Source organism: Rhyacophila brunnea, unplaced genomic scaffold, assembly GCF_057557595.1.
Source record: "Rhyacophila brunnea isolate RB1 unplaced genomic scaffold, BYU_Rbru_1.0 scaffold_6, whole genome shotgun sequence".
Lineage (NCBI taxonomy): Eukaryota > Metazoa > Arthropoda > Insecta > Trichoptera > Rhyacophilidae > Rhyacophila > Rhyacophila brunnea.
This window is the reverse complement of record NW_028233276.1, coordinates 17,021,724-17,038,442: the sequence shown is the minus strand read 5'-3', so window position 1 is coordinate 17,038,442 and position 16,719 is coordinate 17,021,724. Positions and strand designations below refer to the sequence as shown.

The 16,719-nt window shown below is 32.3% G+C and overlaps 1 protein-coding gene across 1 annotated transcript in view; it reads right to left on the bottom strand.

Moving 5' to 3' along the window:
* Positions 1-16,719, bottom strand: part of LOC147065312 (uncharacterized) — a 58,207-nt gene that overhangs the window by 22,537 nt on the left and 18,951 nt on the right. Inside the window, exons 2-5 of the mRNA XM_085956917.1 lie at positions 14,958-15,169; positions 9,503-9,666; positions 8,405-8,548; positions 1,815-2,020 (exon numbers count right to left, since the gene is read on the bottom strand). Of these exons, the coding sequence (XP_085813043.1) occupies positions 1,815-2,020; positions 8,405-8,548; positions 9,503-9,666; positions 14,958-15,169 (726 nt within the window). The remainder of the gene's footprint in view (positions 1-1,814; positions 2,021-8,404; positions 8,549-9,502; positions 9,667-14,957; positions 15,170-16,719) is intronic.

Genomic DNA, 16,719 nt, shown 5'->3' with positions numbered 1-16,719 from the left:
CTATGGAAATCAATGTCAAATATCAGAACACGGTGCCAATGCATTCTTTTAATACTTTTAGCCATCTTTAAGTAGAATTGAATTCATTTTCAGTTAATTCTGTTTTATATGAAAATTTATTTCGACACCATTATTGGTTGCTAGGGGTCTGGGGTCCTAGCTACTAAATTATTATTATATACGTGCGTTAATATGGAAATCAATATGAAATGTCAAAATGACATTTCAGTATTATTTCTATCAAGTACAATTTTTTTTGATCGTTTAAGCTAGTCAAGTCAAGTTTATATGATTCAATAGAAAATTTTAAAACGTTGTATTTTATCTTGTAATTATTTTTCTCCAGTACATAATAAATTGTTTATGGTAGGTATATCCAGATTACTTATCAATAATCAATCATTGTGTATGTAATCTACAAGCTGTACAAATATTGTACACTGGTTTGGTGGTTTTTGATTATCAGAAATAACGAAAATTGTGTAATGCCTGCATTGGTAAGTGCAGTGCGTAAGGCGCTGGCCTTCCATCCGGGCGCTCTGGATTCGATTCCCAGTGTAATAATATATTTATGTGATTTTCTCAAAGCCTGGGTGTTTGCGATTGTTCAAAATTACTAACAACCACCTTGTGGGAAAAAGCAAGGACATGATTATTAATATATTTTAATTTTTTTTTTATTAACAGTACTGGCTAAGAAGTAAGTAGGTACGTCATGTTTTAAAGTAAAAAAACAATATGTTTTCAGTACCTACGTAATATGCATAATACACGTATTTGTTTGTTTTGCAAGCGCATGAAGTATGGTTAAATTGGTAAACTCCTTAAATATTAACATCGCTCAGTTACCGTTCCGATTTCCTTACATTCGTAATGGCGGCCATTTTTTTTATTCATTGTTTAATCTATAATGCCGGGTACTCATTAGTGAGCCGTAACTGTGACCGTTGCAGATACCGTAACTACTATGGGCGCCAACTAATTCGCACGCCTAATAAATAATAAGTTCGCATCTAGAGTTGGTTGCAGTATCTGGAACGGTTATGACTCGCTAATAAGTACCTGGCTTAAGCTATGCAAGTCTCATTAATGCTAGTTTTATGAAGTTTGAGTTATAACCGCACAAACAGACAATGGATGTGCTTTCAATCCATTAATATGTTTCGAAAGAAAACTGTGTTAATTACCCATCTAAGATTTGGTTAAGAAATTAGTTTTTCACTTCTATTGAGCCGCTATGTAGATAATTGAAAATGCTCAAAGCTGATTGGCTGTATACACAATCTAATATACTGACATTTGGAACAAACCTTACTGTGGACTTAACGTCGTCTGGAAATAATTCATTGTCATTTTATTTTCATACGAATTTAAGGCACTGATCAGGATTATATTAGTGTGGGAAATACTAGTAGAACAAAATGGCAACATTATCTAAATTTTAAGTCAGAGTGCACTTGTTGTAAATATACTGTAGGAACTATATGACTAAAATATATCTAAGTATATTTCAACTAATTAAATAAATCATTACAAGTTCATTTAATTTTGACTCAGTTGATGCTGGGTAGTGCGAAATAAATGTTGTCAGTTATCTAAAAAAATGGTCTTTAATTATTATAACTCTTTAGAATGTTTTTATATTTGTAACATTTTATATGATTGTACATACTATACTATAAAATAGAAAATAAATAATTTTAAAATCCATGGGTCATGACAACCATGTATAACGTCTTAAGAAACATGGTTTCCTTCTTGCACATATGAAAATTTCAGTTTCTAAAAGTAAAGTATCTCGTATGATTTCTTACCTTTGAAAATTTAGGTGCCATCATAAAGAGCAAAAATTTCATTCCTTTTAGGCCCGTAAAATCTGTAGCTTCCATTCCCATCTCGTAGAACTGATTGTTCCTCTCCGAAAGTGAGTCCACTTTCAACCCGAATGCTGTAGAACCAATGACATCGTTTGCGTATTGCCTAAATGCATCCTTCAGCTCCACTTCAATATGGCCTAGCTCTGGAAAATAAAATGTCCTACATATGAATAAATTAAAATTAAAAGAAAAATAGATCTAGTGATATTTCATCCTCTTGGGTATGTACACCTTGAAGAGGACTGATGGCAGTCACACGTAGGGAATCCAATCCCGAGCCAAAATTCTGATCCCGGGATTACAATTTGACAGGTCCCGGGATTGGCATTTTTTTCCATTGTTAATATAAAAATTTTATATTTACAAATAACATTGATAAAATCGGTCAAAAATAAATCTAGTATAATTTATACTATTTAAGACATTTATTGCTAATATTGTATACGCTTCTATCTTGGAAATACATAAGTTTAATGGAGTAAATAATATTGTAATATAAATAATAATGTTAATTAATATGAGATTGCTGTTTCTGATAGCAAAAACTTAATGAATGGGTTAGCGAGATTTAAAACAGTAAAGCAAATCATGGTGTACTTATGGCCTTTCCGCTTCATAAATCTAATTAGTCAGCCAAATATGAAACTGCCGTAAAACGTATGAGATCATGGTGGAATTACTTTGTAAGTAGTGCGAAGCATTGTTTTTTTACCAATATTTCTCATTTTTATTAATTTATGTGAAAAAATAAAATGAATCGGCAACTTACACATGGGTATAAATCAAACTTCATTTAAACACAGTTTATTTCTAATATACCTAGTTATTTGTTATTATAAGTATATTTTCGTTTTTATTTTATTTTCCATAAAAAATGATAAAAAAACCAATCCCGAATATTTCGGGATTATGTTTATCAATCCCGGGATTCATAGATATGAAAAATAGCTTGGGATCCCGGGATTGGAATCCCTAGTTACACGAGAGAGAGACAGGACAAAGATACATATTGTTGAATTGAAAACATAGACAATATAAAGCGACCGTGCAGTCCACGGTTATTGAGTCACTAACTATTAAGTATAGCTTACAGATGTATCAAGACATTTTACATTTTATATAGTGGACAATAATCATGTTTGGACTGGTATTACGTCTGAGTGTTTCCTGGATAAAAAAACAAAGAAAGTGTTAACAGGACAAACATAAAAAAATACACGTTGTTACATGTATTTGGACCTAGAATATGAACATAATAGTTTGAACAATTGGCTAACATACATTTCTCGAAAAACCAAAACTGTGGTAATACAACCACCACTCTGTGGAGACACATATTATGATCTCTGATTGATGATTATGTTAAAAAATGTATGTTGCCCTGGGGATGATTTAGGTTAAAGAATAAGTAATAAATAACCGTGAACGTTTCGTAAAATAATTGGATTGGACAATTTTACAAAAAATACATATGTATATAAAAATGGTTCCCAATTTTAATTTGGCTCTGGCATGACATGGGTAGGTTATTATGAAAGAAAGTGACGACATGATGGACCCGAAATACCCCTCCCCCCTTGTGAGCAGCGCTCGAAATGGAGCGGAACGCCCCGGAGCGCCGTTCCTGTTCGTGGGATTTCCAAGGATGCCGTTCCTGTTCGTTAAAACCTCGAAAATGGCGTACCGGTTCGTAAAATATCCGACAGACAGCGAGTCATCTAGTAAAATCCTCAAGTGTCATACTTAATATTATCACGTTACGGGATAGATTTAAAATTTACGAAAATGAATTGATAGGTACAAAGGTACAAAAACATAAATATTTTTTTTATTAAAAAATAATTTTACTGGTTTAGAACCACTGAATTTTCTATGACCCGTACATAATGTACTTAAGTTTTTTTGAAATAGTGATAGAGTAATTATAAGACAACGTATTTGAGAACTAACCTTTTTCAAAACAATGCTGTTTTCAACGAATTTGGCCTTGAATGCACAAATAGACAGACCCTTTTGCGTCAATGGTGATAAAACAATAAAATTGTATACAAAGAAATGCACTGGGACTATTGTATTGTCGCACGGTATAGGACAATAATGTATTTAAAAAAAAAAAGGTTTTTATGATTGTAAGGAAAGGTTGGAAGCTATTTTACATTGGAATATAGATTTACTGTAGTATTAATTTATAAAACGAGACACTTATTTTTTTGCAAGTTCATACATACTATTTTAATACAGTTAAGGTTAAGGTACGTGCCTAAATATAGTGAGTTAATAACGTAATAGTTATAATGCAAACTGGAACTTTTAAATTTTTAAATGAAACACATTAAATACATATATTATCTTTACTGTATAAATGACTTAATAAATTTGTTAAATATTGCACAAAAATAACATAAGTAGTAAAAAATAGTGTGAATAAAACTACGTGCCCTACCTAAGTATCTACCGAGATAGGTATACTATATCTCTCCTACCGAGGGTTAAAATTCTTGAACACGTTTATGATCGATACGGCAGTGGTAGGTAATTGTTTTTTGTAATGAAACTTTAAATTTTGTATCGAGACAACCATAATTGACCGAATTGTCCATTTATCATATTATTATGTTAGCGAAATTTACATGGGTTTGACGCGTTCATAGTTTTTGTATTTCATAATGCAATCGGGGTCGTTCATTGGTCGTTTATCAATATTAAGTTGTATGCAGCCAATGATAAGCGTTTTCATCAGAGGAAGCGACAAAATTAGACTCCTTATTTTTCCAAATTTAATCATTTTAAGTTGTGTTTTTTTGGTTTCCCATTACCTGCTTTGCTGCTCTACACTTATTTATTGATGAATTGATGAAGCTCGGCGGAAATACTTTGCAGTGAAAAACTAAGTAGGTACCGAGAGAGATGGAATAAAATAAGGGAGGCCTTCATCCAGCACTGGATCGACCAAGGTTTATGGGTTGGGTTCTAAATAATTATTATTGCATACATGAAAAAACCTAACTATTGCAGTTGCTTTGCTAAATTTTTAAATTTCCGAAAAACTTGTGCTCTGACATCGTTTAAAAACTCTTTGTAGGTACTTAATAGCTTAAATTGTTGTTTAATAATTTCTAAGGGGGTCAAATATTTCATATTAAATAATAAATACAGTCATGCTTTTCCCTGTGACCAGAAAATACGTATTTGCTGTTTTACCTACCTACTCAACGTTACGGAATCGCCAGATAATAATTATTTATCCTAATCTATTATAATATTTTACATTGAGTGACAAAAAAAATTAATTTCCTCATATATTTTTATTGTTTTAATTTTATATGGATATTTTTCGGGTTGAATGAACTGTGTTTTTGATACTTACTTAATTTAATAACTTAAATCAAATAATTCCATAATTAATATAGATATATATTCGTGAACATCGTATGCATGTTAAAATTTTTTGTATTGTTTAAGGTACGATACAATACGAAATAAAATTATTTAAATAAATCAATCAGAATCCAATCGGATAAATATATGAAAAATTTCCCTGCATATAACAATTTCTATAACATTGGAAACCTATTAGAATAAATTATCCTACATGTCCACATGATGTAAATATTTTTTTTCTAATAATATGTACCTACACTTCTGAGGTTGTTTAAAATGATTCATATTTAATAAAGAATGCTACATTTGTAAATCTTGCGTATTACATATTTTTTTAATTAATTTATTAAAAACCATGCCCTTGCTTTTTCGTATTCGATGGATTTTAATTTGATTAAAAAATAGTTTACCATAATCAAAATATTTCGAATTTACGAAAAATCAGAGCTAAAGCGGCATGTATTTTGTTTAAACCGAAGTATCTTCACTCATATTTCTATCCACTATTAGTTGCATATTTTTATTCAAACTGCTAACGAAACCAATGGGAAATTGTGATTAGTTTGTCTATTATTTCATGTATTTTAATGTTTCCCACTCCAATTAGATTCATATACCGTCGCTATAGGATTTGTTTCCCGAATAGACCAAATGTCAATTTTTCAGGAGACGAAAAACAAATTTCATTGTCGTATATTTAAATAATAGTAGATGTATCGATCATTCTTTCTACACTGTATGATTGCAACATTATCTAAGAATAGATTCCAAGAATAATATACTGGTATAAATCATTAAATGCACAGAAAATGCATTTTATTTACACGTACTCACTGTGGATATTCGGGAAATTTTTATCGCTCTCTCAGAATAATGGATATTCGGGACAAATCAAGGACGTTCGGGATTTAAGACCGGAGCGTATTGCTGCACGGCCCACGGATTACTGAGTGGTCAAAAAGTACGCGCCTCAAATGTTATATTTATTAACACGATAATTGTCAAGAATTACTTCTACTATTTAAATACTTAATGGTCGTAATTACACAAATTCGTATGTAATAATAACATGCGGCAATCGATTTTTCGGTTTTTTGGGATTAAGTAATAAAATAGTTTTTAAGTAATTAACTATTTTTCTATTGAACGAATAATTCACAAGATTTAAGAATGTACCATTCTAATAATTGAACATACATATTTTTTTAAATCACTTCTGAGAAAATATATTATAACCAATAGAAAAAATCTTTTTGAAAAAAGTAAGACACCCGGCAGGAATCGACCCTGCATCTCCTGGGTTTACGCCTCAGTCCACGAATTATCCTCTATGCTACGAGGTGACATACTTATGACGACAAACTTTAACTATTGTTGTTTTTATTTAATAAAACGCAATTTTTTTATAGTATTTATTCCTCTTTTAATTAATATATTAGGACCTAATATATTAATTAAAAGTGGAATAAGTACTATAAAAAATTGTGTTTTATTAAATAAAAACAACAATACAATGCAGTTCCACCATGAATTGACAGTTAAAAAAATAAAAGAAACTTTAACTATTGGCCTTTTAATACCTGCTCATCAGCATTCTTCAAAATCAAGCGACTATCGGCGATCGGTTTTTGTTTATTAAATAAAAGTAGGTATCTACTACTTCAATTACTAACTGACGTCACGGATTTCTCCAATATTATATGATGGTACTTACTCGTACTTGCTAACAATTATATATTAATACTTTTTCCAAAAAAAAATAATCTATGTATATAAATCTGTATATTACGAGTATTATATCTATATATTTCTATAATTAACAATTAAACTTATTACAAACCACCAAATAAATATTATATATTTACTATTGTAAGGAATAACAACACAAAATAATAGCATGTATAAATTAATTACCATTGGCTGCTAATATTAGATAGGTACCAATATCCTAAGTTTATAATATTCACCAAATAAATAGTTACTAACATACATATTAAATTAAATTAACTATCAGCGCATTCAAAAATAAATAATAGCGTCGCCTTTATTTTCATAGAAATACCTAGATTAAAAGTAAAATAAAGACAAGCAATGTTTGATTAATAATAATTTGAAATAATAATTATTTTTTACGTCATAGTAGTTGGCGGGTCACACTGTAGAATTCATATAACCGTTGGGATTTTGTGTCATTTATCAAAACAAAATGCAGTTATTTAGGTTAAAATACTCACTTCCATAACTCTACTCTAAGTTCAGGGCGAACTGGTGATGTATCAGCTGTGAATGATCTCTTCAAATTTGATGAATTCACTATTAAAACAATAGTAACTTTAAAAACAATATCAATAAGACGAAATTTGTTGACGGCCAAAAAATATGAAAGTGGGCGTGATTGTTTTAGAACTAGACAGCGTGAATGTGGGAGCGAGATGCACGGCGTCAGCGCGGTTTGATTGGCTAAAGTCATATTCGGGAAATAAAAACTCAGCCAGAAATCTATTTCGACCGAAATTAACTTGGATATTCAGGTACGAATAGTTGGACATTCGGGAGGACACCACGGAGTAATTGTAACTTAACATGGCGTATTCGGGTTTTTTAAAAAAATATCTCTGTTCCTAGATAAAAATATATTGTTTTTATAAATGATTTCGGTAGAGTTCGATAAAAGAAATTAAACTGCATTAAAATGTCGATTTCGACAAAAATGGATATTCGGGAAACAAATCCTATAGCGACGATACGTTTAGTTATTTATATTTGTATAATTATTGATGTATTTTTTAGAAAACGATTTCGTAAACTAAAATGACTCTATATTTGTATGTTACCACTAATTGTTATAGCCGATAGCGTATTGGGCGAAGATGATGATTAAAAAAGTACATCATGTAAAACTAAAAGATATTTTTATGTTACAGATATTATTATATCTAATATCACACATTTTTGGAAAATTGTCGAGCGTTCCTGTTCGTGAAATTTTCCATTTCGAGCACTGCTTGTGAGCCTGGCTGAGAACATAGTTTACAACATGTATTGAGTGGTAAGGTTAGGTATAACATTTTAATTGGGGCTATCGTCTCAACATGTTACTTGTCAGTTGTAAATCACAATATAAACCCATAAAGAAAAAATCTTACGCTCGTTTTGAGGATTTTGGATTTCCTTCATATAAAATGCGGTAGTTTGTTCTGCGCAATCAGCAACAAACTGAAACATGTTCCTCATCTTGGAGCTAGTGAACGCTGGACTCAGAGTGGCTCTCATGTCCCGCCATTTTTCACCTGAAATCGAAATTCAAACTTGTCTGTAATACTAGTAGACACATAAAAGATCTTACATAGTGGAAGATGTACCCGTCTGATCTTTTTTTATCTAAGCTAGCAGAGCCAGCTGCCTCGCTAGACCTTGCAAGTTGTATGGTATCCTAAGGGCGCAGACAGGTGGCATTGCAGTCGAAGTGTGACACCAATCGGATAAAACAAATCCAATTGGTGATTCACATTGGATGCAATTGGAATCAAATAAAGTTGTGATCGTATTGAGATGCATGTCGCGTACTGTCACGCTGTCACGGCGACAAATTTAGTATATGGTTTCGTCATTTTGCAGAATATTTTGAACGAACACGATCTCTGTAAATTCAATGTTGGAGTAACCTAGTTTTTGAACGGAACTCAACCCGCAGACCTTAGATAATAGACAACATTATTATAGAAAATACATAGTGCCAACCACAAAAAACAAAAAACACGTGATTTTCACATGATTCGAAAATGTGTAGGCAATAGAAAATGATATAAAACGTTCAAAACGTCGTGCAGGTGGCTATGCAGTGCAGTACAGAGTGAGGTGACCCCATTGTTCTTCTGGTGATTTCGGCAGATTTCGCTAACTGACAGTGCTCGTTTAAAGGTTCGAAATGTGCTACGGGATGGGAGCATTAGTCTGATAACATTTTAAACACCAAGAAAAATGACGTTACACACTTTTTTATGGTAGCGGCAGCTTACTGTGACGTCACGTGATAGTACGCGACATGCACCTCAATATATTTTGCCCTTATGACCCTACGTCCACTGCAAATCCGTGTGTTTGCAGCCTAACTTGTCCGCCTCACTAACTGCTCTCACGTTACATCACTATCTGTAGATGATATTTAGTGACATTTCAGGATGCCAGGATTCGATAGGCGATGATGAATGATAGTGTCAACACACAAAATTTAATTTCATTACCTTTGAGGGAGAAAACACTGCTTCCAATGAGTGGGTCCATAGCTTCATCAATCGGCCCAAAACGGTCAGTGAAATGATCGAAGTCTTTCACCGTTACCTGCTTAATTAATTCCAAGTCTCTGATGAGTATCGTCCTCGAAAAGAATAAACCAGTGCCGATGTATCTGTAGATAAAATGATGAATTTCAAAATGAAACATATTATCACTAAAATTCATGTATTTTCTTCTAATTATAGCATGAATTTGAGAAAACATCTCAGACACATAATTATTAGTAAACTTAATTTCAATGTGATTGATACGGTGCTGATTCAGCACTCGAAATGGAAAAGTTTACGAACCGGAGCGCTCGTTAATTTACTGAAGATATTTACATAGTTATCAATTTGTATGTGTACCTATATATTTTTTTCACGAGACGGAGCGATAGTTTTACCGATTTCACGAACGGAACGGCAATCCGGTGCGCTCTGGTCCATTTAGAGCCCTGTACCTGATTTCTGGAAAAGTTCTCCATTAACACATTGACTAGAATCTAGTCACTAGATAATTACTTTTTAATTACCACATTTAAATAGCATGCTAATTATATCGAATGGCCACCTAATCGTTACGCGCTGGGCGCCTTCTTTAGCGTCCAATGTATTAAGCAGACTTCGAATCAGCATTTTCACGAAAAAAAAATATCCACAAAACCTACTCTCAAATAGTGGTAGTTTTAGGTACAAGGAGGTCTGTGGTGCTGTGGTTTGGAAACACCATTATAAAAATGTTACCTTTGTGATAAACCGCCATTACAATACAAATATTTTTTTAGATTTAGAATTTTTTTAAAAGCTAAGATGTTGATATTTTTCTAATGAAGCGACAGCATCCTCTGCTTTAAAAAAATGTATTCGTTCCTCCATTCTTCGTCTTTATGATGTGCCGTACATATGCAACGCATGACCTGCCAACCCCTACGGGGGACGTCACTGATTGATAAAACAGAATTATTCACTTCAAAATATTTTTATAGGTACCTACTACCTATCTTTCTGAGGTGTTCAAAAATATTTAAAAAAAGTTTTGAATAGCTTTGTCATATTGATATATTAATTAATTATATGGATGAATTGTATGAAGAATAACATTACTATAGTATTTTAGTCTGCCAGAATTATTTAATTTATATTATAGTTTTTCATGACAGGTGAAAGTGACGAAAAAATTAACTCTACCGGCATTGTTATAAACTAATATTTGTAAAGGGTCAATTTTATTTTGAAACTGAAAAAATGAAATATCTGTAGACAGGCCAAAAATGGAATTACGAACTACCATAGTGACAAGGCCATAAAATGCACGCCTTCAGCTGGCATTTCTTGCGATAAATTTGTGACGTCACAATTTTTCGGTCCGACCATAAATGTCGATTTTTGTTTGAAATTACGCGGCCTACCTCTAAACAAAGCTATAACAATTATGTAGTGAGCTCCATAGTACAGTCTGAGCGACTTATAGCCACTCAGAGTGAACTATGGATGAGTTCTTATAAGATAAAATGTAAGAATTAAAATGTATAGAATTAAGGTTAAAAATAAATAATATATTGTAAACGACTTATGTGATATCATTTGCTAAACATTGTAAACAAATTATAATTATTCCTCATTCATAATTAATCCAATTTTGAATTATATAAAATCAAATTTTATTTTACGTAATTTGGGCGCGATCTATTTTCCGTCAACTAATATAAAATATCTTAAATAAATACATTATGATATCAGATAACGTCGTAATTAAAATCTAATGATTAAATTTTGTGAGTATTGATTGCACACGTTTAATTTAAATAAAATTAATGTTCTCAATTGTATTAAGGTGCGTACCAATTTTAAGTACCTACTTTTGTAAAAGATAAATGAAGGAATTTCAGAAATAGAAATTCTAACAATGTAAGTCCAAGGACACAATTATTTTGCTAATTTACAAATAGAAATTGTTCTTTAGATCTGTCAATTAAGCCCGACAGATAAATTTTAAATTGTAAAAAGTTACCCTAGGTAACTTTCAAACCTTATAAATAAATACTTGTCGTAGAAATCTAGTTTGGATCTAAAGTTATATCCCTAAGTTAAAGTATCTTATAAATGTAATTAAATAAATTTTGGTTGTACCTGCTCTCAGCTGATTAGAATCAGCGCGCAAAGTTTTGGTATAAAAGAAACGGCCGAATTCGATTTTGCCACATTCTGTTTACACTAATATATCCGAGCAGTAATTTTTATCATTCTCGTTAGCGATACGCACCGTTTTGAATAGATACATTTTCATTTTCCATAACCGCGATCCCGATAAATGAATCAAAAGATAATTAGCCAATTTATGTTAAAAGTACCATAGGGACTTTTACGATTGTAACGAAACCTGTACCACCTGTAGATACCTATAGGCCGCTTATTTTTTATCTAATTAAATGATCATAATTTTCCGGAAAAGCCGAGAAATAAACAGCTTTTCTGTAATTGGTCCAAGAGTTTGGCTCTTGGTCTCATGGAGGAGGTATAAAAACTACCCCATTGGTCCACTTTTCGCGTGTGAACACGCCCCGAAAAGTCATGTAAGACCTTTTTCGACTCTTTTCTGTATATTAAGTTAACAAAATCCATATTTCAATGACAAGTATTTGAACCTTTACACGTAAACGTAATCTCTTAATCAAAACAATGAATGATTCTTTAGTTATTCAAAGAAAACATAAATTTAGAGTGGGGGAAATTTGCACCTGTGACGTCAAATTTCAGGAAAGTCCCTTCTGGATTGTATAAAGGAACGTGTTTTTCCATACAAGTCAGTCGTCGATTTTCCTATAGTAGCGTTAAGTTGTGCCGGAGCACAGAGCAAATTCGCGAAGTTTTTGAAATATAATCGCGATCTTTTCGAAAAATTACGTCGTGTCACTAATGCCTTGTTCGGACTGAGCCAGTGATTTAGTGAAGTAGCGAGTGATTTGGTAAAAAACCGTGTCTGAACAGACAAATTTAGTCCAGTAGTTTAGTAAAATGGTCAGTCAATCCGATCCATTTTATTCTATTATTTCTGGCGAGTAGCGATCCCCACCACCTCTCACTATATACTAAACAAGCCACAAACCAAGTCTGAACAGGTGAGTGCATTAGTTGTCGGCTGCCGTAGGAATGGCACAGCTATATTTATAACATCTATGGGCACAGCGTTGAAACAAAGATTACTACTCGAAAAAACATAACTTATATTATTATACTTCAATGCGACAAAAAGTCGCGAACGTGTGTTGATAGATCCGTAGATAAATGGCGATATTTCACAGAAAGCTTGTTGTTATTGAGGATAGGTAAAGAGGTACACATTATCTTATGATTATTATATATTATATTATATTATTATATATAATTATTATATTCATTTATTATTCCGTTTAGGTACATTGTACACTCAGTATGAAGGATATTATGTCATGTCAGTAGGTAGTGTGGATAATTTGTTGATTAAAACTTTGATAAATAATGGAAATATTTCACAGAAAACTTGTTGTTATTGAAAGTAGGTAAAGACGTAGGTAGGTAGGTACACATTATCGTAGTGTTCATAAGAATAATAATTATAAGTTATATTCATTTAGCATCTGTTTATATTTTTTATAGTCAGTAAGGACAATGGAGCATAAAATCAGGGGCGGATCAAGTCAAGCGGACGCCCTGAGCGGTAAAAATTTCGGGGCCCCCAAATTCAAGTTAGAAAAAAAGTTTTATGCGTAGAAACACTCATTAATTTATTAACATAAAATATAACAAAGGTAATAGAAATAAAATAAAAAAAACATGTTTTAAATAAATTTTCGTCTTGCAAATTCGTCAATTATTTTGGCAGTGTCAATTCGGTTTAAAATTTCTTGCTTTATATACAAAATTAAATCTTTTTCTCCCATAGTACTTCTCAAATAATTTTTTGCACGCTTTAAAACAGAAACGATCTTTCACCTGATGCGTTAGATAAGGGGATTGTTAAAAAAATATTTCTACATTTGGGAATGTGTAAGACATTTCTTTGGCGGTTCGATAGATGTCTGGTGTGGTTTTAATATTGTGCATAAAGTAAGTACCTATTTATTACCTAAACAAACTACAAAAATACATAGGTAAGCATACAAAAATTTATGCAACCACAAAAATATAATAGGTAGGTATCCTATGTAAATTAGTATTCATCATTAGTATCAATAGGAATTTGGAGCATAAATCGATTTAATTCAACAACGCCGTTTTTGCATAGTGTAATTTGAATTATTTTTGAAGTTACGACAGACGGCAGCACTCTCGTGTCGCGCGAATGGTGTCCGTTTGAAATATCCGTCGCTCTCGACGCTCTGTTAATTTTGACGCGTCACTCACTAATGAACTGTGTTCGGACACTTTTCAGTTACTAATTCACTAATTCACTCGCCACTCTACTATATCACTCGCCCAGTCCGTACCGGCCTTAAGCGCGACGTCATCACGGATGACGTAACGATTTGAGCTGTCAGTCGATATTCGTAAACAAACGAATCGTCACAGCATCTCGTCATTAGTCCGCGATCTTTTTTCATAAAAGGAACATAGTTTCCTAAAGTTTATAGGCGGCGACTCATTAGAATATAAGTGTGCAACTTTACGTTAAATAAATATAAAAATAGTTATAATTAGTTATCTTTATATAATAATTAAGTTAAATAAGTTTATAAAATAATTAAGTTATTATTTAAAGCTAAAATAAATTGTTGAATTGTTAATAAACATTAAAATATAATAAATTTATTTATTGAAATTAATTTAAATAAATAATTAAAACTACATTATCAAGAAGTTTCTTTTATTTTAAAAAAATAACCCGCGATGTTTTCTACGGAAAACCATCTGACATAAGGGAAAAGTGACAGATAGTCAGCTGTCTTTGACATTTGCGTATATATTTACGAAAATATATTTAAATTGGAAGTTAACGAAATAATTAACGATCCAGACGTCAACCTATTACTAGGTGGCGGTTCTTTGAACAATTGAAGTTAAATAATATTGTTACGGTGTATTTAAATAGTGTCGAACAGAACTTTAGATGACTACCTCATCCCACGTAGGGCTGGGCTAGCTAAGCAAAGGTTCTCAATCTGGCCTAAGGGCAGGACCGGTTGAAGATAAAGTGTCTTTGTGATTATTCCAGGACTGGGGTAACGTCAATAGGACGCCATTTTCAAAATTTTATTATAATATCAGATTTTGTCCAGTTACGAGTCTTGATTGTGTAGTTTTCGACAGTGGCCCCCTCATCCCATTCTTCAGATAAGTTTGTAGGTCCAATATTTTTCATAATATGTTGTCTATGATGTGTAATTGAAAATTATTTATATTTAATTTTAGTAGATTTATCCATAAACAAAGTGTAAAAACTTACTTTTGTCCGGGATGCGAGTAATACAAGCGACAGAACAAATCTTTAAAGTGCTCCAACCGGAATACAGCACTTATCATGTCCTTGAAGTAAGGCCAGGCTGGTGTTACCTTCACTCCATTGCGAGCGAGGTGGCCGACGCTGTATGATGACCCACACCAATACAAGATTACTCCGCCGACGACAAACAGAAGGGCAATGCTCAGAATCATGATCTGTCAAAAAATAATCAATCAGGATTTAGGTATTTAAATAGTTATAGAAACAAATACAACTATAACTTGAGGCGTAGCCTTGCCGCTGGTATCATGTCCGGAAATTTGTACGTATGCAATTGGCCGTATCACACCGGAGATGTATCGGAAATAAACGGCCGTATTGTGATCAAATTCATGTCTAAAGAAAACACTTAACTTACAACCAACAAACCACTGGCATATCTCCTACTCTAATATATTTATATAAAATTCTAGTAGGTGCTCATAAGTATTAAGTCCTATCAACCATCTATCAAATATATGATAACAGTGACGTCCCGTGGGGGTAGACAGATTGAGTGTCGCTTGGGGGCGGCAGTTACTTCGCTACCTTAGTATTGGTTTGTGACACAGACCACTTTTATCAAAAAAAACTTTTTTACGTAAAACGATTATTGAGTATTGTTATGTTACATATCCAGTGACAAAAGACGGAAAAATATTGAAATAAACTAGTTTTAAGTATATTTTTGTTCCAAATCCATAAAAATAATACAAAAGATTGGATTGGTTTGTTCCATATCCGGATATAGAACAAACCAATAGTATTAATTCGCTACGCTATATTATAAGTTGTATTGGTTTGTTCCATATCCTTTTCAACCAATGGCATTGCGCATTTTATCTGGAAGAATGTGGACAAAGAACAAAACAATACGTAATTTAGTGAGTTTTTTTAGTCATAGTTACATTTAGTTACGTCATGCATAACGTTTGACTGGCTTTAATTTGTTTGTGATTCGTCTTGTATTGTTATAATTAGATATTTTAAAGTAAATAATGGATTTTTCTCCATCTCCCCGTAGAATTTCTGATAATATTTGATTGGGAAAATGTTTTTTTCTCTTCCGAAGGCAAACGTATAATTTTTTAAGTCTTAACTACAGCTTATTGCAATATAAATAAAATTGTATACGATTGTTTTTGGCACGAATTCCTGAATGGCAGATCTGGAAATATTTTGAAAATACTGCCGCAGATCATTCGTGACATTCCAACCGTAAATCATATAGGTACTTAATAATTTTATGGCCGGATAAAAATGTGTAGGTACCTCAAAATAAAAATTCCGTTATGTCAACTGCTCTCCTTGATATAGGTATTTTCTAATATTAACGTAATTGAACAAAAGTTTTCTGAACCTGGGCATGGAACATTACAAGAGGTATATACTGCTCATAGCATAATTGAACGTTTCCTAAGAAATTGGGAGGTTTATTCTCCATTTTCATTGATTCGGTAGGTACTCAGGTATATTGAAAATAATATCATCGAAAAAAAAATGTTTTTTTTAAGTTTTACAGATGTTAGAGGCTGATTTTTTCGACTACCTCCCAAGCCATTGCAGCCTCTTATGCTTTTACTAATATGCAATTCACAAAATTAAAGCATTTAAAATACGAAAAACAATCTATTCTGTCAAATGTGAAATGGAAGATGAATTTCAATGATGACTTCATTGAAATAAATTTGATTTATCATAATATAATTATCCCTCCCAGTAGCTC